General features: G+C 33.1%; 4 protein-coding genes across 4 annotated transcripts in view; 1 reads left to right on the forward strand and 3 right to left on the reverse strand.

The window, feature by feature from the left end:
* Positions 1 to 3,882, reverse strand: part of LOC106104309 (mannose-6-phosphate isomerase) — a 5,493-nt gene extending 1,611 nt beyond the window's left edge. Inside the window, exons 1-7 of the mRNA XM_013284322.1 lie at positions 3,614 to 3,882; positions 3,118 to 3,445; positions 2,830 to 2,971; positions 2,393 to 2,566; positions 1,960 to 2,127; positions 1,065 to 1,267; positions 329 to 563 (exon numbers count right to left, since the gene is read on the reverse strand). Coding sequence (XP_013139776.1) covers positions 360 to 563; positions 1,065 to 1,267; positions 1,960 to 2,127; positions 2,393 to 2,566; positions 2,830 to 2,971; positions 3,118 to 3,435 — 1,209 coding nt within the window. The 5' untranslated portion in view covers positions 3,436 to 3,445; positions 3,614 to 3,882 and the 3' untranslated portion in view covers positions 329 to 359. The remainder of the gene's footprint in view (positions 1 to 328; positions 564 to 1,064; positions 1,268 to 1,959; positions 2,128 to 2,392; positions 2,567 to 2,829; positions 2,972 to 3,117; positions 3,446 to 3,613) is intronic.
* A 505-nt stretch (positions 3,883 to 4,387) lies between these two features.
* Positions 4,388 to 5,367, reverse strand: LOC106104162. The gene is made up of 2 exons (XM_013284113.1): positions 5,167 to 5,367; positions 4,388 to 4,990 (listed from the first exon to the last, which is right to left on the reverse strand). The coding sequence occupies exons 1-2, from the start codon at positions 5,282 to 5,284 to the stop codon at positions 4,392 to 4,394; spliced, it is 717 nt and encodes a 238-aa protein (XP_013139567.1). The 5' UTR covers positions 5,285 to 5,367; the 3' UTR covers positions 4,388 to 4,391.
* A 335-nt stretch (positions 5,368 to 5,702) lies between these two features.
* LOC106104143 (homeobox protein rough-like) lies at positions 5,703 to 13,469 on the forward strand. Its single transcript, XM_013284096.1, has 4 exons — positions 5,703 to 6,408; positions 12,175 to 12,295; positions 12,428 to 12,541; positions 12,895 to 13,469. Exons 1-4 carry the CDS (start codon positions 6,090 to 6,092, stop codon positions 12,998 to 13,000), a joined length of 660 nt encoding a protein of 219 aa, XP_013139550.1. The 5' UTR covers positions 5,703 to 6,089; the 3' UTR covers positions 13,001 to 13,469.
* A 1,018-nt stretch (positions 13,470 to 14,487) lies between these two features.
* Positions 14,488 to 18,636, reverse strand: LOC106104306 (heterogeneous nuclear ribonucleoprotein A1, A2/B1 homolog). Its single transcript, XM_013284318.1, has 7 exons — positions 18,448 to 18,636; positions 17,956 to 18,179; positions 17,580 to 17,824; positions 17,075 to 17,218; positions 16,595 to 16,807; positions 15,954 to 16,085; positions 14,488 to 15,238 (listed from the first exon to the last, which is right to left on the reverse strand). Exons 1-6 carry the CDS (start codon positions 18,484 to 18,486, stop codon positions 15,970 to 15,972), a joined length of 981 nt encoding a protein of 326 aa, XP_013139772.1. The 5' UTR covers positions 18,487 to 18,636; the 3' UTR covers positions 14,488 to 15,238; positions 15,954 to 15,969.
* Positions 18,637 to 19,339: the final 703 nt, after the last annotated feature.

Consider the following 19,339-nt stretch of genomic DNA (forward strand, 5'->3'; position numbering starts at 1 on the left):
TAGGTGACTCAGTGATAACGTAGCTTTTGTATGATGCAAGAATTTTGGAAATCGACCAAGTAATTTTTGAGTTATCTCAATACGTACAAAAATACAAAAACGCAAATCTTGCCTCTTTATAATAGTATAAATAAATTGTACTTAGTCTTTGCTTGTGAATTCTTAAAACTGTAAATAAGTAAACAAATACTACGGGCAATCAGATTTTAACTTGCAAATCATTAGCTGTTGATTTTTTTTAACAAGGGAAAACTGAAAGAAGTTGGGAAATAATTGCATACTGGTAACTCTAAAAACTAACCTCCCCCTGTCAAAAGCGTGCCATAATGTAATTCTATAATACCAGTGTCACAAACAATTTAAACATTGCAGATAGCTTGGTAAGCCTCCAGATGGTCTGTGTTCGGTGTAACGGTCAGCTGTCTGCTCGCCTTCAGGAACAATACTGTACCTGGCTTGACTGCGATAGGCTCGGTGTCGCACGCCTCCCCCGCACCAGATATAAAGATAATAATACTGGGACTGGCGCGGATTATTGTATTGTAAGAATCACCATTCAACACCTGAGTTACATTATAAAAATTAACAGACGAATATTGCAACATTTAAAGTAACAATTTCTTAATTGATAAGGCCACCCTTAAAGTTAATATGCCATTAAAATGTTGATATCTGCCAATTGTAAGCTCTGTTAACTACGCGAACTGTTTAAGGTTCGATTTAGTATTCAGACGTAAGTCAACTACTAATGGTTGTCGCCAGAGAAGCAGGAAGAAAATTGTAAAAAAGCAAAATAAATATATAAATCAATTTAAAACACTAAATTAACAGTGTAACAACACTAAGTTAACAGTGCAGTTCAACTGACAGTTCATATTTCTTTACAGTCTATAGCAGTCTTTAAAGAGCATAATTTATCTACCCAAAATTCAAAGTAACATTAACAAGATATGTAGATTTAAATTGTCTACCATACATTCATGTTTGATACAAATCTATTAATATTTAACTTGTCTTTCAATGGTTTAAATATACTATAGTGTAGAAACCATCAATATACTGACCTTAATTTTAACAACAGCAAAATCAGGTACAGGCGGTCGCCAGATGCAGCTGTTCTCATCTTCTATCTGAGGATTGAAGAGCATCTGCTGCGGAGTATAGCTGTTGTAGTCCAGCATGTGTGTGAGGGTGGGCAGATCTATGTGCTTCGGGGTAAGCCCGGCTCGCACCACATTGTCCGAGCAAGCCATACATTCCACACAATCTGTTAAATAAATACATACTAACAGCATGTTTTAAAAGTATATATTGATCAGCTTTCGTCCGAGACTACGTTTAAAAAAATATGTGTTCTACATATATGTCAAATTTTATCGAAAATTGTTCAACCATTTAGGTGGTCAACTCTAACAAACATCCATTCATCTAAACTTTCGCATTTATAACATTAGTTTGATTTAATTGTTTTTTTTTTATAAAAAAAGGGGGCAAACGAGCGGCGTGAACACGAAGGTGGTCAACGACGCCCATGGACATCCGCAACACCAGAGGAACAGATGCGTTGCTGGCCTTTGAGGAAATGATATGCTTGTATAATTGTATTCTATGATAGTAAAAAATTACAAACAATGTATTTAGATGACCCCCCATTGAAATAAATGTTTGGTAAAATCTTCCTAGTCTTTTGCCGACTAGGAAATGTGTTGGTTATCACTTTTGGTTTGTTAATTTCAATTAAATTACCTTACTAATATTATAAATGCAAAAGTTTAGATAGTTTGGAAAAAGACATTTTTTAAATACGTTTTTAGTAATTCCGCATGGACGGATTTGCGGACAACAGCGAGTAAACAAATGCATTTTGGGGCTACTTGCTTTAAAACATGTAACCTTTATTAAGCAACAATTCAAGCTATAAATATATAAAGCTATATGCCTTAATTTTAATATACATACCTCCACTTAAATATGCATGTGGAAGATTTGGTTTGAGAAAGATAGCTTGGCCGGGACGAAGATGCATGAGGTTCATCAAATATGGTGCATAGCATCCCACATCACCAGGAAACTCCGAATAAAGCTTGTGTAAGGTATTAAATAGCAGAGCAGATTTGACTGTCTCATCTGAAAGAAGAATAAAAGCAGTTGTAATTCAATATTCAATAAGTTGTATGTGTGCAATAAATACATCCATCTTTTAATTTCTTTTTTTTATCTATAGTAATATTATAAAAATGAAGGATTTGAATAATTGTATACATTGAAAAAACTCAATAACTAATGGGCTATCATAAATTTTACCATTAAAAAGCTACATTATCACTAACATAGACTATATTTTGAAATTTAATGTGGACGAAGTCGCAAGCAACAGCTAGTTAATACCCACCTGCACTACTTAGTCTTTTATAGTAATCTTCCAAGCTTTTAGCAACAATAGTTTTATCACAAGACATCAAGGAGTCAAATACATTCTTCAGTATTAATGTAGAATCTCCATCTTCGTAATTCAGTATACCATGTAAAGAATCTTTTGATAGGATCCCAGTCAGTTCAGGCAATTCTGAAAATACATAATACAAGTTGTGAATATACTCTAAAAATTGTATAATTGAATAACTTTTAATTGTCAAATAGAAGGAATAAAACTAATAGCAAGTAATGGATGATAGGTAGTAGAGAAAATGAGTGTTTAACATTTTAATATTGGCTAGTAAATTGATCTTATTAAATTAAGTGCTCAATTATTGTATGTGTTAATAAAAACACATGGTTTTAGCACCTAACATTGACAATAGTAATGGAAAATATGGTAATTCAACTTACTCGTAAGAAATTCCTTAATTTCTGAAATGGGTCTGAAGCCACAAAGTGCTTCAAAAGGGGTCAGCACTATTGCAAGCTCTGGTTTATGATTTGGGTCTTTATACATCTCAGGAAACTGTGTGTGCAATTGTTCTGCATGTTCCTGAAAGAAATTAAACTAAAACAGCTGCATTTTGTCTAACTGGTTTAAGGGAGACCTTCATGTAAACTTTTCATACTAAATATTTATTACAAAGGACTATGTGATGACTGAATCTTATTATAGATGAACAATGTTGTATAGATTACCTTATTAGGATGTGCTTGTATTGAAAGAGCTTTCCTAATAGACAGGACCTTTAGAAGAAAGGGCACAGATACACCAAATTTTTTCTGCACTAAAGGACCAATAGCATCCACATTATCTTTTATATATTCAGACAGAAGTACATTTCTTTCAATAATAAGAGACGGCCCATTCACATGTGTTCCCATCCATAACTCAGCATAGGGTTTATCAGAATCAATTTGAGCACTCATATTACTACTAGACAGTAACATAGCAACTTTACTCTCATGACCTAATTTGCCCCAATCATAATTTTGGACTTTGCACTGTAATTCCATTTTAGATAACCTGGAAATAGTACAATATAATTATATTACAAATCATATTAAAATTACAATATAATTGTTGCAAATATAACAACGTCGCGACATAATTGTATGAAATAAATCGTAGTATAGAATTATTAGTATATTTTCTTATAAAACTACATATAAAATAAATTGAAGATCAGTTTACCTTTAGTAAGTAATGTTTTAATACTATAAGGTGTTCCCCAATAACAATCTGTAGAGTAAATTAAGCTGTTTTATATAATTTGTTATCCTTTGCAATTTAGAGTTACTACCAGTGTATTTATGTTTCCATTTTCACAGAATATTACCACAGAGAAAAAAGTACAATATATATTAGATTTACACCCAAGTAACTAATTTATTTAAACTGATAAAAATGAAATATTCGTTTTTACCCACTAGAAATTAATATCTTCTCTGATTACTTTGACATTAATTCGAACTTCAATTTGACAATTGATTGACGTACGATTCTGTCAAAATATTCGTAGATCCAGCCCAATGTTCTATTCACGCAAATAATTTTTACGTTAACACTTTTGAATGTGGATGGCTACAAAGGAAGAGGAAGACCGAAGAAAATATGGATGGATTGTGTGAAAGATGATATGCTTAAGAAAGGAGTGGTTTCAGATATGACGGCTGATACAGACGGTTGGAAGAGCAGCACATACTGTGCCGACCCTCCATATGGGATAAGAGCAAGTTGATGATGCTGACTGTTACATATTGAAATCATGCTCTCAAAGTTAATTAATATTAACAAGTCATGAGGGTATAATCCTTATTGATCAGATACCTACGAATTGAACAGTTTGAAAATTAAATTAAGATGGCATAATCCTTAACATTATATTTAAACGGTCAGTGGCGATTTCGGATGTCACATAGTTTGGGCACATAAAATATTTAAGATTTGTAATTACGACCTAACTTTGTTGCTAACTACGTGCAAATGAAAAACAATAATAGTTCTTCTTCTTTTTATCTAAAAACTGATTAACATCATCTTTAAGCTTTTTTAAAATATTCTTCTCTGTGGATTTCTTTGTAAATTTACGTGAATTTTCTGATTTCAATTTAGGCGTTTCTGGAGTTGATAGTAACTTTTTCTCCGTTGTGCTTATATGCTTGACAAGTTGAGTAGGTATTGCAAATCCGGACAGACCTCTATTAGAAATCTCAACGTTGATTATATCCTCACCGGGTTCACAGATGCTCGGTTCGGGTACCATGTTGACTCTAGAATGAAAATTCACATTCTCCCTCCTATCTTTATTTGATGGACTAAATTTCATTTCCAACTCTTTGATATCTAAGAAGGGATATTTCTTCATGATAACTAATTGCTCGTAATGACGTAGATCGTCCTCATTTAGAAAATTTTTACTAGAAAGCCTTCGAAATCCCAAACGACTTTTTTCTTTGTGATTCACGTTCTTTTTAAATTTGGATATAAGTTCTTCCAAATCGTCTGCCAAAGTTTTGTCTTTATCTGGAAAGTCGACATTGTCTAGCACGTTGCGACATTTTATAGATTCTAAAAAAAGAAAATTAAAAATGTATAACCTAATACAACTCTAGCACTTCAAGTTTCTAGGAGTAAAATACACAATAACGTAACTGACTTGGTGAATGCAACAAGATATACAATAGAAGGATAAATATACAGATTTTTCTCTTATTGATAACTGAGAGTTGAAAAAAATTACTTACGATTTGCGTACAAATGTTTCTTAGGCGTTGATGTCACCCTTTGAAGCGGGAATGTACAATTAAAAGCAAAAAGTAACAACACACATGCAATGGTTAATAAAGCTCCATTTTTTTGCATTATTTAGTAAGATTATCAAAATATTTTTCTAATAATAACATTTGTTTATTGTTGTTAATGAATTTCGTCTGTCACAAGTTGACGTAAATATTTATGGTTATGGCATTACAGGCTAAATAATTTTGTTTAAATTATTGTATGAATTTGATCACCCAAAAATAAATACCCGAAAAAAAACCCGGCTGAACATTGCATCAGAACTGACATGCATCCCCAAAATTAATTTTCGGAACTAAAATATCAGAGTGTCTCGAGCAACATTCCCAGGGCATCACAAAACCCATTACTTCACCTATTAATTGTTATAAAATTATTATGACTATGATAAAGTTCTGATAACTTTTAAAAAGGTGACGAAAAGAAGTGAAAAAAGCTTAATAAAATGAACAATCACAATAGATAGAGTTTTAATCCCGCCTCGAGGGTTGGTTAGGATCGCGAAAAGCATACCCATTGGCTGTTAACGCCTCTTTTCACTGTATCCCTGTTTCAATTAGGGGTTGCGAGCGTCCTGGGCGGGGCTTAAGCTCCCGAGGGACGTAGTCACCTGACGCGGCCGCAATCCACGTGCTTATGAGGTCGGGATAACACGTGTCGTTTCCTAATCAAATTCGTAACGAGTGTCGTAATTACATTTTAATTTTTGAAATAAAACTAATTTGCGAGACCGCAAAAGTTTAAAACAACAATAAATGCATAAGTAAAGTTTGCTTAAGTTATTACCTTGGTATTTGAAGTGATATTATGGTTAAATAATTAAAAGCTAATATTTCTTTTAAAAAAGAGAACTTCATCTGTTCTGATAATGAGCGAATCATTAAAGAAACAGGAAATGGAGAAAAACACTTCAATTCATCCCCCCCGACCTTCATCTCCGAGGAAATTTTTCGCTCGTATTTATGGCCACTTAGAAAAACCTCAGCAACCGCAAGTAGAAGAAAGAATAGAACAGAAGAAGGCAGTGACTGATAGCGATTCGTGTTCTGACGTAGAAGTCGAAGTTAGCGAAGGTGTGAATAGGAGCCCGCAAGTTTTTGCGCCACCTCCTCTTATGCCTTTGTGTCCTCGACCAATGTTACTTCCCCACCAGCAATTAGCATTTGGAGCAGGTTTAGCTGCATTCTGTAAGTAAAAAGCTCTATCTATTTTACATTTAATTGTTTGAACGAATTCATTACATTTTGTTTTCCGTAAATGATATACAAAAACAATTATTATTTTCATTACCTAATATTATTGAAACAATGTAAGAAAAAAAACCATACAGACGACTTGAGTACCTCCTTCTTTGGGGAAGTCGGTCAAAAAGAGGTCAGCAAGTACATAAGTCTATTTTCTTGAGCTTTTAACGGCAATCTATGCTAAAAATATTATATTTTATATCACTGCATTAACGTGTTTCGACGACTTAGAGCCTTTTACTTCTTTTTGTTTCTTGATTACTCTGCCGCACTTTGCGATAAAAAAACGATGCAATGTCCTTTTACATTGCATTTTTACTAACCACGAGGCTCGGCACGGTATTTACTTATAACTGAGAAGACAAAACTCTAAATGCCTTAATGACGAAAAACTCTACAAATACGCGTTTCTCAATCACCTGCCATTCACCTATTTCATTATTTCAGTTGTCTAGCATTTCTTTTTTGGATAATTCTATCATTATGGTTTAATGAAAATTTTATACATAACAGTACAGCTGTTAAAGAAGACTGAATAGGCAATTCTGACTGTCGCTATAATTGTCTCGCAGCTCAGTTTCCTCTGTATAATAATGTATACCACCGATGATATGAGTAATGTACTAGGGCAGTACAACAAGCTTTACTTTTTGTCGATATGCGTCAACAGTTTATTTCAGTTTCCACGTAACCTATACGCCCATCTCTACTGTTGTAAAATATCTTTTGAATGTTGTGTGTGTTATGCATAATATGGACCTTCTCATTTTGGTCGAAAAACTTGAGATGTCACTATGTTTTTGAATGGATATTTAATATTTTGATCGTGGAAACCTACGGACACTAGTGTGCATAGACATACAATCACACAAACACTGGATCAAACCAATCACATTGTTGACAACGCTTTTCATCTGTTTCTCTTCTTTTCGATTCACTCCTATAAGATTTCCTAAGTACAGTTTTTCAACGAGTGAGCGGGTGTTGGCCATAGTATATAACCATAATACAAATCTTAATAAAATACGGACATCAAAGACGTCTGAGGATCCACTCTATAAAAATATCCGAATAAATATATTTGAATACAAACTTGCGATGGGCGATAAGCTCCGGAGAGGACGGCCGCCTAATCTCTCAACTCTTTACCGGACGGTCCTTTATGAAAATTCTATAGAAACAGCATTACTTTTATCTGTATTTTTATAAGAAACCTGTCTTTCACTTTGAACGGATGGTACAAAACATGGACGATATTCCATTTACTTGTAAGTTTTAAAATAAATAAATCCGCTTATACAACACTGATATACAGAGTAACAAATTATTATATAACTAGTGCTTTCGAGGTTCCTTAAATAAGAAAAATCTGGAAAAACTACAATGGAGTGGAATGAGTTAAATTTAAATTTCTTTTGAAAATGCAAGATACGTTCGTATGATGTAATATGTATGTATTTCCAAGTAGAGTCTCCATGTTTTTAATATTTCTTTACTTTTTGCATTATTTTTTAAAGGATGTGAGTCTTACGTTTAATTTTACTCTACAATTTAATAATATCATAACGATTAACGCGACGATCATTCCTCGTGCAGTTAACAAAAATAGAATGATAATGGTTTGTCGGGTGGTTTGAAAATGTTTCGTGTTTTACGCGGAAGGTGGAGCAGAGATGGGGATGGTGGGGAGAATTTGATGCGATTATAACACCACGTCTGAGTGGGCCGCCATCGCGCGAAGCTTCCCTTTCATAGGCGCTCGCTCGAGAAAATTGTGCCCACTGTTCTCGCAAACTCCGCAATAAAATCCCACCATTGTTCCACTCTTATAACTATTACGAAACAACAGCCCGTGAAACTGAAACGTAAACAAGTAATGAGAGAAAAGTTGTGAATATAAACATTTAATTATTAATGTAATAACAACGTGATATCTATAATTGATAGAATAAATTAACCAGTGAAAGTATGTACAACAATACTTTTGGTGTAGTCGACATGACTCGCAAATTAATTTTCATGCTAAACTCATAGTGGTAAGGAACGTTATTTTTGTCATCCATTTGTCAATCATGGTAAAAATGAACATGTTACGTTCATATTTACATCACCTTATCCTACTCACAAAACTTATTGATTTATGATTTAATTGTTGTTACGCCTCCAAGTTGCTAACCACACTTGGGAGACTCATTTAAACATTAAATTCCTGTCATAATCTACTCTGAAATAAACTTATTTCCCTGTTAACAGTACACTTGATAAATTAAAAATGTTCGCGATTACAATTGGAACATGGTTAATTGTATTGAAAATATAAATTCGAGAGCGGATTGTGTCTGTGGGAACGAGCACGTGCGCGGACGATCCGCGCCCGATTTTAAACAACATTTCTATCCACAATGGCCGCAATTTATGTCAGCCTTGTTTCACAAATCACAACGCATTTAAATCATCGAACCTATTTATTATCACTGTATCATATTGATTTTAATTTAATAATGGAATAGGAATGGGTTCAAAATGTTCTGCAGTAATTGTATTACTACCATATCGTACCGCATAATTTTATCTTAATTCTTACTAATATTATAAATGTGAAAGTTTGAATGGATGAATAGAAACTGCTGAACGGATCTTAATAAAACTTGGTTTAAATAAAGAGGATTTGAAAGAAAACACAGGCTACTTACTTTGTTTTTTTTTTAATTCAACGCGGATGAAGTCGCGGGTGAAAGCTAGTCTATTCATAAATTATCAATACAGAAGTAATTTATGTTTTCTGTTGATATACAGTAAAATCTTTCTAGTTTTTCTAAAACTATAGATTTTTATGCAAGCTAGTTTTAATCTGTTATACGCAATAATACAAATCGTTGCAAGATGAGTTATTTTAATTTATATTTCAATCGAAGGCAACATTTTATTGCGGTATTTTATATCGGTAAGATTATTGCTTGCAATTGAAGTTCGGTGAAGCAAGATTCCAACGCGATATCAATTTCTTTTCCCGTGTTATTGAAAACAAAACATAAACGCGAACAAGTCAGGTGAACATTGATATCAAACTGGACAGACGCTCCACTGGACTTGTAATTAGGGGATCTTGGCTAATGAATATTAAGGGGTAGCAACCCCAATATATCTATGCCCATTAAGGTATTGTTGGCATTGATGATTAAACACAATCGCCTTTTAATCTGCAATAACAATGCAATAGCAAGAGGGTAGATGAAAGAAGTAATTTTGATTCAAATAAAATCGTTAAAATCGTGCTGAGATATTACACTATAAACTTTCCTTCAACAAATTTGCAATTAATTAAAAAAAAATATAAAGATTAGCTTTCTGAAACAAACAAAAACTGATCAAGTTAACAACGGAAGTTGAAACTTGAGGTCGAAGTTTCGAATCCGTATTCAAACATAAAACTGGTAGTCAAGAGATTAATAAATTGTTAGTAAATAAAAAGTTTAGTAAATTAGTAAATTAATTTTTAGTAAATTAAAATTAGTAAATAAAAAAATGGTTATAACATTTCGAATAAAACACTATATTTTATAAAAAAAACATTGATAAATAAACATATCATAAAAATAAAATTGGAGTGTAAATCCTATCTCAAGCTCGACTAATGACGATCACTTTCGAATCCACCGAGCGAGTGACGATTTAATGTGACAACGTTGATTCAGATAATACCTTCATTGTTAACCAATTACATATGCCAGCCCTGTCCCCAGCTGACGTCTCTCACAGTAACGTACATCCTTTATAACAAGCCAATAGATTAATTTCTTTTGGCTAAATGTTTTGATTTTTATCATAAAAGGGTATGCTTTAAAACGTCCGTATAGAGTATTCGTTAAGGGACCTTCAGTTTAGATTTCTCATATGAAATCTACGCTAAGGACGACTTTGAGTGTGAGAGTTATAGTCTAATAACATAATTTGAGTTATGTTTTAAGGAATACAGATGCGTTAATGATGTTCTAATTTTATCGAAAAACATTTTTGTTACAGTAAAGAAAACAGACTTTTTTCCCATTGTTTTTTAATTCAAACAATAGTTATAGACAATTGCGTGTCTAAACAAACATCTTATTGTACAATACATATTGTTTCTACCTTCTATTCACTTCAATTAAGTGGTAAACGCTATCATTAGGCGAATAGATGTTTACAATGAGAACAATATCTCACGCATACGTCATAACGATATGGCTCATGCGAAGTATTCATAAAAATGTAATTTTGTATTTTGCCAAAGATTTCATAGCAGTTAAGTTGTGATTACAATACACAATTAGGGCGCTTTCTCTGCTAAATCCTTACTAAGAATAGTGTAATACCGCAATTAGGGTCCTAATTAGTAGCTAGCGAGTCAAGACCGTAAAGACGGATTTTACACTACTCGGACGTTTATAGGCATGGAGTCTTCGCATAAGGGCTAACAACAAAAAACAAATGTTACTGTAACCTTTTACTTATCAAAGGATTTCTAGCATTATAATATTAAATCAATAAGCATATAAGCCAACAAAAAAGTGACTTTTGTTCCGTAATCCTGTCTTCAGATTTTGAACGTTATAAAACCGCAAATGCCGCGCAATTTTTTGTTCGAAATTCTTATGGCCATTATGGTCATATCACGGAAGAGCTATTAGTCAATGAACCGTGCGGTGATTGCAAATTGACAGGACACGAGTGGTATCGGATATAGTGCTTCAATATTGTCGGAATTTCGCTTTACGGAGAACATAAAACATTATAAATTGTATTTTTAACGCTTATTTTAGTCATCATTGAGATCGTACGTAAACCAGTTGTCCAGATTGGATCACCACTATGTGTTTTCGATATTCAGATTTTAAATGTGTCTGTATTCGTTCTTACGTTCTTAATGCAACTGCAAATACGATCCCGAAGTTAAGCGACTTATTGCCGACGCAGAACTTATAAAATAAATAAGCTTAGTGAGTTGAGACTAGACACAAAACGAATTTTCCGTATGTTGCTAGTTCGATGAAATATTAAGAGTAAAACAAGCGCTATGGCTCGTTTAATCTCGACGTCTAACACACGTTAGTTTGAATGCGCTTCAAACTTTAGTATTTTAATTTTTTTTTGGAATATTGCATTAATATTATGGTGTAATTGAAAGAACGCGATGCACTATAAGGATTCCCGTCGGTTTCGTAGGCGCCGGCGAGTGATTGAAGCATGAGAAAAGTGTGCTTGTAAGAGCTCCGATTGCGCACCATATTGCCGCGGAAGTGAAGAAACCCTGCCCCGGTTGGGGTGAATCACAATCATATTAATAACCGACGCTCATAATTTCGCCATCCGATACTTGCATATCACCGAAGTACTAAAATTTTGATACGCCATATGTCGCCATGCCTGGCTAAAGGGAAGTCCGCACTTCCGATTTTATGTTTTGATTTTGAGGTTATGAATACGCAGTTTTTAGTTGTATTATTTGCTAAAAAATATAAATCTTATCTAACTAATATTATAAATATGAAAGTTTAGATGTAGAGCGAAGCCTGGAAGAAGACGTAGGCTAAATCTAATGCATACATTGAACTTTTCAACATGAAAGACTTTTACTCCTGATAAGAAAAATTAGCAAATATTTTGTTTTTAAAATGCAACAAAATTACCTCTTTAGTGTTAACTAACACAATTTACTGTTTATTCGTTTAGTGGCTCGTAGACGTCGCAAAGAGAGTCGACCTCGTCGTCAACGTACAACATTCTCGGCGCACCAGACTTTACGCCTCGAACTGGAATATGCAAGAGGCGAATACGTCGCTAGAGCGAGAAGGTATATATAAGGCTTGCAACTCTGCAATGTATTATAAGAAATTTTTCTTATGCGTTCTACATTTAACACAGTTTTACTTAGATTTTTTTTTTGTCACTACATCTTTATAGAACTTAGTGTAAATTGTTTTAGATGTGAGCTTGCATCAGCATTGTCTCTGAGCGAAACACAGGTCAAAATTTGGTTTCAAAACCGCAGAGCCAAAGATAAAAGAATAGAGAAGGCGCACCTTGATCAACAATACAGGTAAATATGACCCCCTATAGTACTAATGTCCGCTTTTAAAGTATTTTGGTCTTCAAATATAAAATAGTTTAAGGTTAAAAACTAACACTTTTAATACCAATATGATTTTTATTCTTTGAACGGGTGCACTCCTTTGACTAAACTATCACAAAACTATTGTGCGATTGTCGATTGTTTCGCAGTCAATTCAACTGTTTAGTTGCAAAACTAAAAATCGAGTAGTGTGCACATTACCATATAACTTAATACGAATCAAAGGGCGACTAAACAATTGTGCGATAGTTTTGTCAATGATCGAAAGTGGACTCAGTGCATGGCAAATATAGTACTGTACATGTTCGTTTTTATTTTAGGCAACTAGCAGCGGCGTCAGGTTTCTTTCCGACTATAATCAGCGCGCCCTACGCCCCAACGTGTCCTTGTCTACCAGTACATCCCCAACAAACAGTCAATAAGTGAAATACTTTAAGTTTTTGTATAAGTTTAAATATAAGATAACTTAGTAAATATTGCTATTAATCAATCGATCTCTATAAAATAACGGTCGAATACTGGAACAACATTTAAATGTGTAACGACGTCCTAAAGTTATTTAAATGATATGGTCCCCTAAGATGACTGTGGAGGATACGCCGGTAGACGTAGACCTAATGACACGGATGGTTTTTTTCTTTTAATATTAGTAGATTTTGTTAATTTACTAAGATCTCTTTGGTAAGATATAGTTTACAATAGTCAAATGGCCGGATTCGAACCGTCGCCATGTGATCGGAAATCTGTACTCCTAACCATTAGGCTATTGACGCTTAAATTTGACGATTGTGTGAAAGGTGATTAGATCAAGTAGGGAGTGATGACCAAGTTGACGGATGATAGAGTTATTTGGGGGACGAAAACCCGGTGCGCCGACTCTATGGGATTAGGTTAAGGTAGGGGAGATAAAATGCCTTAAAATTTCAGTCAAAATTTAACGTTGATTGTAAACTGCGCTTACGAATCAAAGTTTTAATTATCGTTTCAGTAGTCGGCCGTTAGATACTTTACTTCATGTTTCGTGTTTTAAAATTATTGTCGTTAAAATAGTAGTCGTTTGTAGCTTTCATTACAAGATTACTGGCATTACATAGACGAAAACTTTGTTTTGGATTGTTCACTTTTATTCAATCACTGTATTATTGAAGAATTAGTAAGATTTTAAATACATTTATGACATGCTTTAATTATGTAAATATAAATTAATCCTTTTAGAAATTTTTTTTTTTTTTTTTTTTAAATTGAAAAAAACCAGCGCTTGACCACTATCCCACCTAGACCAAGGTGAAGATGTGGTCGAAGGATGGTACGCGCTAGTTTAATACATTTAACCTTAAATATTAATAAGAATATCTTAAACTAACATTATGTATGATAATGTATATAATCTAGTCAGTACATATAAGTAGTTGGATAAGTATGGAAATAAAACATTGAAGTTTTTTTTATATTTTTTATTCAGCAAAGTAAACTTACCATGACCTGTTCCACAGAGACTTGCCCACCGCGTACAAATGTCCATGGAAAACAGTTTTCATTTAATTTTTATATTGCACACAAACAGGAACTATTCATTTCTATACATTTATAAAGTTTTTAACTAAAAATACTAGTCCCATAACACATTTATATTTATATAGTGTAACCAAACTTTTAAAGCACTTCAAATAAAAAAAACAAAAATCAAAGACAATATATAGATAGACTCGAGTCTTTAGTAGCGAAAAAAAATAGTAGTTATATTTTTGTCTATGAAATATGAATGTGATGATATGAATAAAACAGATTTTTTTTAGTCGTTCGTCACACCGGACAGTATCGAATTAAGGGTTAATTATGAATAAAATAGATTTTTTTTAGTCGTTCGTCACACCGGACAGTATCGAATTAAGGGTTAATTATGAATAAAATAGTTTTTTTTTTGTCATTCGTCACACCGGACAGTATCGAATTAAGGGTTAATTATGTGCATATTAAATTCCATTATTTCTTTGGTGTCACTTCACTATATTGTGATATAACGGCCATAGATTCAAGGTCAAAGTATTGACCATAGACTCAAGATTAAAGTAACTTATGATTTCTTAGATTACCCAAATATTTCTGTACATTAAAAATCTCAATTCCAAAAGTCTATCTATATATCTTCATATGTAAACATAAACATCTAACATAGATAACAGGACAGTATTCTTAATTCTAATAAAAATGCTATATTAATATATGTAAAAACACTTGTATTTTTTATATTAAACTTAAAACAACCTTTTTTTCAATATGAATAATTTTTGGAATGTCACCGATCATTAAAATAAAGATATGTCAACTTTAATCTCATATTGAACAATACCATTTTGATAGCATAAATTTTTGGAATAACCTGAATTAAAAAAAAACTTACAACTAAAACACCAATAAGCCTCATAGAAAAAATATGGCAGTGAATGTGTGTCACACAATTTGAATACCATTATAAAAATGTGAAAGTGCTATATATAATATTATAAAGAAAATATCTTTTGCCTGCACAGTACCTTGTTGTGAGCAAACCTTATTTAGTTTTATGATATAAATGCAATATATAATGTAAGGAGGTCCTGTCCCGTGGCTCGAGGCAGCCAGCCTGCCTAACTTACGCCTGCCTAGCTTCTAATAACTTCGCACCTAAGCATTAAACATATTTACATCAGTCTTACTTTGACGACAATTTTTTAGCGTTACATTTGATACACCATTGTTGAATTCCTATTATTTTTATAGACTAGCTTTTGCTCGCTTCGTCCCTATAAAATTAAAAAAAAAATTAGCCTATCTTATGAGGCTATAACGTAACTTTTTAATGGTGTGAAAATTCTTGAATTCGACCCAGTAGTTTTTGAGTTATTTAAATCAATACAAAAATGCAAAATTTTAAATCATTCCTATTTATAATATTAGTATTGAAGTATATAAAATTAATACGAATGCAATGTATTAATTAATAATTCGTAATTTTAAGTGTAATGAAACGGTACGCTATACAGTGTCGCCATTAAACTATCATAATGTTACTTTTTTTTCCTGTTATTTTGATTGTTGATTAAAAATGCAATATTTTGATATAAATCTCCTTTAAACTTATTAGATTGTAATGTAACAAAATGTAATTGATTTTATTCGATAATCAGTTGGGTAATATTTCAAAAACTAAAATACCCTTTTTTTCTCATTGTTAAATTTGAAACACAATTTAATGAAATACAAAAACTTGTAAAATTAAAAATCTACCTAAAAGTTAACATTTTTCCTGTAAAACTTAATTTTATCCTGTACAACTTCATTGTAAAATGTATGATACATTTATATGAGAACATTTAAATTAAGTGCATATATTACTCACAAGACATCGGAGAGATTTAGTATCGGCGTTGGTTGCCACCGGATGCTGTGGTGTAGTTCTGACCACCACTGCCTCCCCCACCATTGCCACCGCCACCACCCCCACTACTACCACCACCACTAGCACCAGCACCTGCAAATAAATATACGGCTATCTAATTTTAGTCCTTTTATCCCTTTCCACACTTTTTCATCCAAGGATCAGAGTGGATTTAGCCCTTAATTAGACAGATTTTTTTGGAGCAATGAAATATTATGTTACCAACACAATAAAATCAAAATCATACGTATTTTTCTCTAAACTAGATTGAGACATAGACATACATCTATTTCTTTATTCATTTCATTCATTCATCAAACATAGATTAAAGGGTAGATACAATAAAGGGTTAATGAAGCATGCATAGAATAGCATAGCATGCATCTCTGTCGGTGAAATCAGTTTCGGCATATAAGCAACGGTCTCTTCGCCATTTCTACGAATCCAGGTGGCCTTGGATTTGCTCGTTTTCCACATTATGATATTAAAAAAAAAGCGTCAGTTAATAGGCTGTTGTGACAAGATTAGAACCTAAGTATGATTTGCCTTGTTTAAAAAAAATATTTTTTGTTACCTGTTACAATGTTAAACTTGTAAGTTACCTGTATTATAAGGCTGTTGCCTTTGTGAGTTATAGTTAGATCTCATAGGGCCTCCGCTGAACCCTTGTTGATATCCATCACCAAAGTTATCCTGCGACCAGTTCTGATCATCATAGTCCTGATTGTCCCATGACTCTTGAGAGTTATTTGACTCCCAAGGACTCTGATTGTCCCAACCACTGGGCTCTCCGTAGCCTGAATTATACCCCCCTCCTGGAATTACAAATAAATATGTCAACCTACAGAAAAAAAATTACCAAGATAAATCACATGTTTCAAAATAAGCAAATGTGAATTTATTTTAGTATTCAATTTAGTTTTTACTTGAAAATAAATGTATAAAATGTTTCTCAAATTGCATACATTGTAATATGGTTATTATTAAATTAATTAAAATAGCTTTACAAGTAAATGTGCCAATATTAAGTATACCTTAGGACAGAACAAGACATTTTTAGTAAAAATAATTAAAACCATTACCCCAATCTTGGCGATTACTCCAACCACCTCGCCCTCCCCGACCTCCAAATCTGCCGCCACGACGATTGCCTCCGGACATTTCAGACTTGGACAATGCTTTCTTAACGTCTAGAAGTCGACCATTGACTTTATGATCCTGATCCACTGTAAAACATACAAATACATTATCATAACCAGCTCACTAGTCACCACTGAAGGGCCTGGAGCTAGGATAACTGGGCCTTAGTTAACCACGCTGGCCCAATGTGGATTGGTGAATGTCACACAAAACTTTGAATTTCTTTGTTATGTGCAGGTTGCATTACAACATTTTCCTTCACCATAAAAATGCTGTGTAAATGTACTTATGAATGTTAAAAATAAAAACATCTTGTTACATAGTGAGGTTTGGATCCAGCACCCACAGATTACAAGTCAAAGTGTTTTCCAGTAATAGCTCATTGCATAGTTTTAGAACTGCATGTTTTTGTTGCTTTTTTAATAAAAAAAAAAATAGTAAACTTACAGCATATCCTATCAACAGGATCATAATCATCAAATTCAATAAAACCAAATCCCCTTTTTTGGCCTGTACTTTTTTCAGTAACTATGCTTACTGAGACAATGTTGCCATATGAAGAAAAATGTTCTCTGAGATCCTCCTCCTCAATGTCCTGTTTCAAATTACCCACAAACAACTTTTTGACAGTCGCACTTGCATCAGGTCTTTTTATCTCTTCCCGGGGCACAGCTCTTTTAGGTTCAACAATTCTGAAAAATTAAACATGAATATTAACTCTCCTATTAACACTCTTTGTAGTACAAGAGTAGTATTCATTAAACATCTGGTTTAGTAAAATGAAAATATGTAAAATATTTTCATCCTGGTCTAAAATACTGACCTGCCGTCTATTTTGTGAGGTCTGTTATTCTGAGCATCATCAACCATATTGGCTTTTGAATAGGTTATAAATCCAAATCCTCTAGACCGTTTTGTTTGAGGGTCTTTCATAACAACTACATCAACAATTTCACCCCATTGCTCATAAAATTCCTTAAGTGATTCATCAGTAGTGCGATAATCTAAGCCACCAATAAACAACTTTCTTAAGTGCTCGGGTTCTTCCTGAAATAAAAACAAAACCATTATTTACTTTTATTCTCCAATATCGCCAAATTTCATTACTTTGATCATAAGCATATCTTAGAGAGAATTATGTAGAAATAATATACTACGGCAGTGGCGCCTGACATATTATGGTAGTAAGATAGTCCACAATAAACAACAGATTTAGGGATCGCGCTGACATAAATATCTGAACATCCAGACTTTCAGACGTGTCTAGGCTCGGTTGATTATCATCCTCCTAAGTTTTAAAAATGTTTTTACTTACATATTCGTCACCTCCACCACCACTACTACTTTGCTTCATTTTTAACTATATGGATTAAGTTATAAACTTAATTACTTAATGCCGGTGAGTAAATTTAATATCTTTTTCATCGATATCAATAAAATATTTTACACAAAACTGTAATTAGAAATCGTTTTATTGACGGACAGGAATTAAGAAGAGAAAAATTGACAATAGGTAAATAAAAACATCAATTTTATTTATTGCTTAATCTGTACAATTGGTTTTCGGTCGATACAGGTAATAAAATCTTGAATCGAGAACTAGTTCTTAGGAAAACCTATAATTTTTCATTTCATTACCACAATATTCTCAAAAAAAATGACGAAGCATTTAACTTGTTTTTTTACTACATTGGCGTAAGTTTAAATTTAAAATCTCAGGTTCAAATATTGTAAAGCACAAAACGAGACTGGAATCGATTTTTTAAAACATTTCAACTCGACTCGTTTGGAGTTGCCAATAAATATTGTCCAGCAAAGAGAAATCGAACGGTATGACTAGGTATGACCAGATCTGGATATGACCTACACATTCAGCAGAAATTAGATCTCCAACATTTTTTAAAGGCTTCACATAAACCTAAAAGTTTACTGTTTGATAAAAAAATGTTTTAGCTTTTGAGTTTTCTTTATTTTACATTGATGGCGTAAATAATAAGTATAGCTCATCAGCTTTGGCGGTTAAGGTTTGTTTTATAGACGCTAACTGACGCCAATGCTAATGAGCAAATAAAGGCCACGGCTGGACAGCGCATCTCTCCAAATATACTGGCATTATATGAATTATACCATACATAACTTGGATGCAAGCTATTGGCAATTACGTAGAATTTAGGCGAGTAATTAGCAGTAATTAGTAGAATGTATAA

The sequence above is a fragment of the Papilio polytes genome, unplaced genomic scaffold (assembly GCF_000836215.1).
Source record: "Papilio polytes unplaced genomic scaffold, Ppol_1.0 DF823691.1, whole genome shotgun sequence".
Taxonomy (NCBI): domain Eukaryota; kingdom Metazoa; phylum Arthropoda; class Insecta; order Lepidoptera; family Papilionidae; genus Papilio; species Papilio polytes.

Coding starts and splice junctions, on each gene's coding strand:
- LOC106104306 (XM_013284318.1), bottom strand. CDS start 18,486: ATGAAGCAAAGTAGTAGTGGTGGTGGAGGTGACGAATAT. Junction 17,825..17,955: donor CCTCACAAAATAGACGGCAG/GTCAGTATTTTA, acceptor TTAATTTTTCAG/AATTGTTGAACCTAAAAGAG. Junction 16,808..17,074: donor GAGTAATCGCCAAGATTGGG/GTAATGGTTTTA, acceptor TTGTAATTCCAG/GAGGGGGGTATAATTCAGGC.
- LOC106104162 (XM_013284113.1), bottom strand. CDS start 5,284: ATGCAAAAAAATGGAGCTTTATTAACCATTGCATGTGTGTTGTTACTT. Junction 4,991..5,166: donor GAAACATTTGTACGCAAATC/GTAAGTAATTTT, acceptor TTCTTTTTTTAG/AATCTATAAAATGTCGCAAC.
- LOC106104143 (XM_013284096.1), top strand. CDS start 6,090: ATGAGCGAATCATTAAAGAAACAGGAAATGGAGAAAAACACTTCAATT. Junction 12,296..12,427: donor TACGTCGCTAGAGCGAGAAG/GTATATATAAGG, acceptor AAATTGTTTTAG/ATGTGAGCTTGCATCAGCAT. Junction 12,542..12,894: donor CACCTTGATCAACAATACAG/GTAAATATGACC, acceptor TTTTTATTTTAG/GCAACTAGCAGCGGCGTCAG.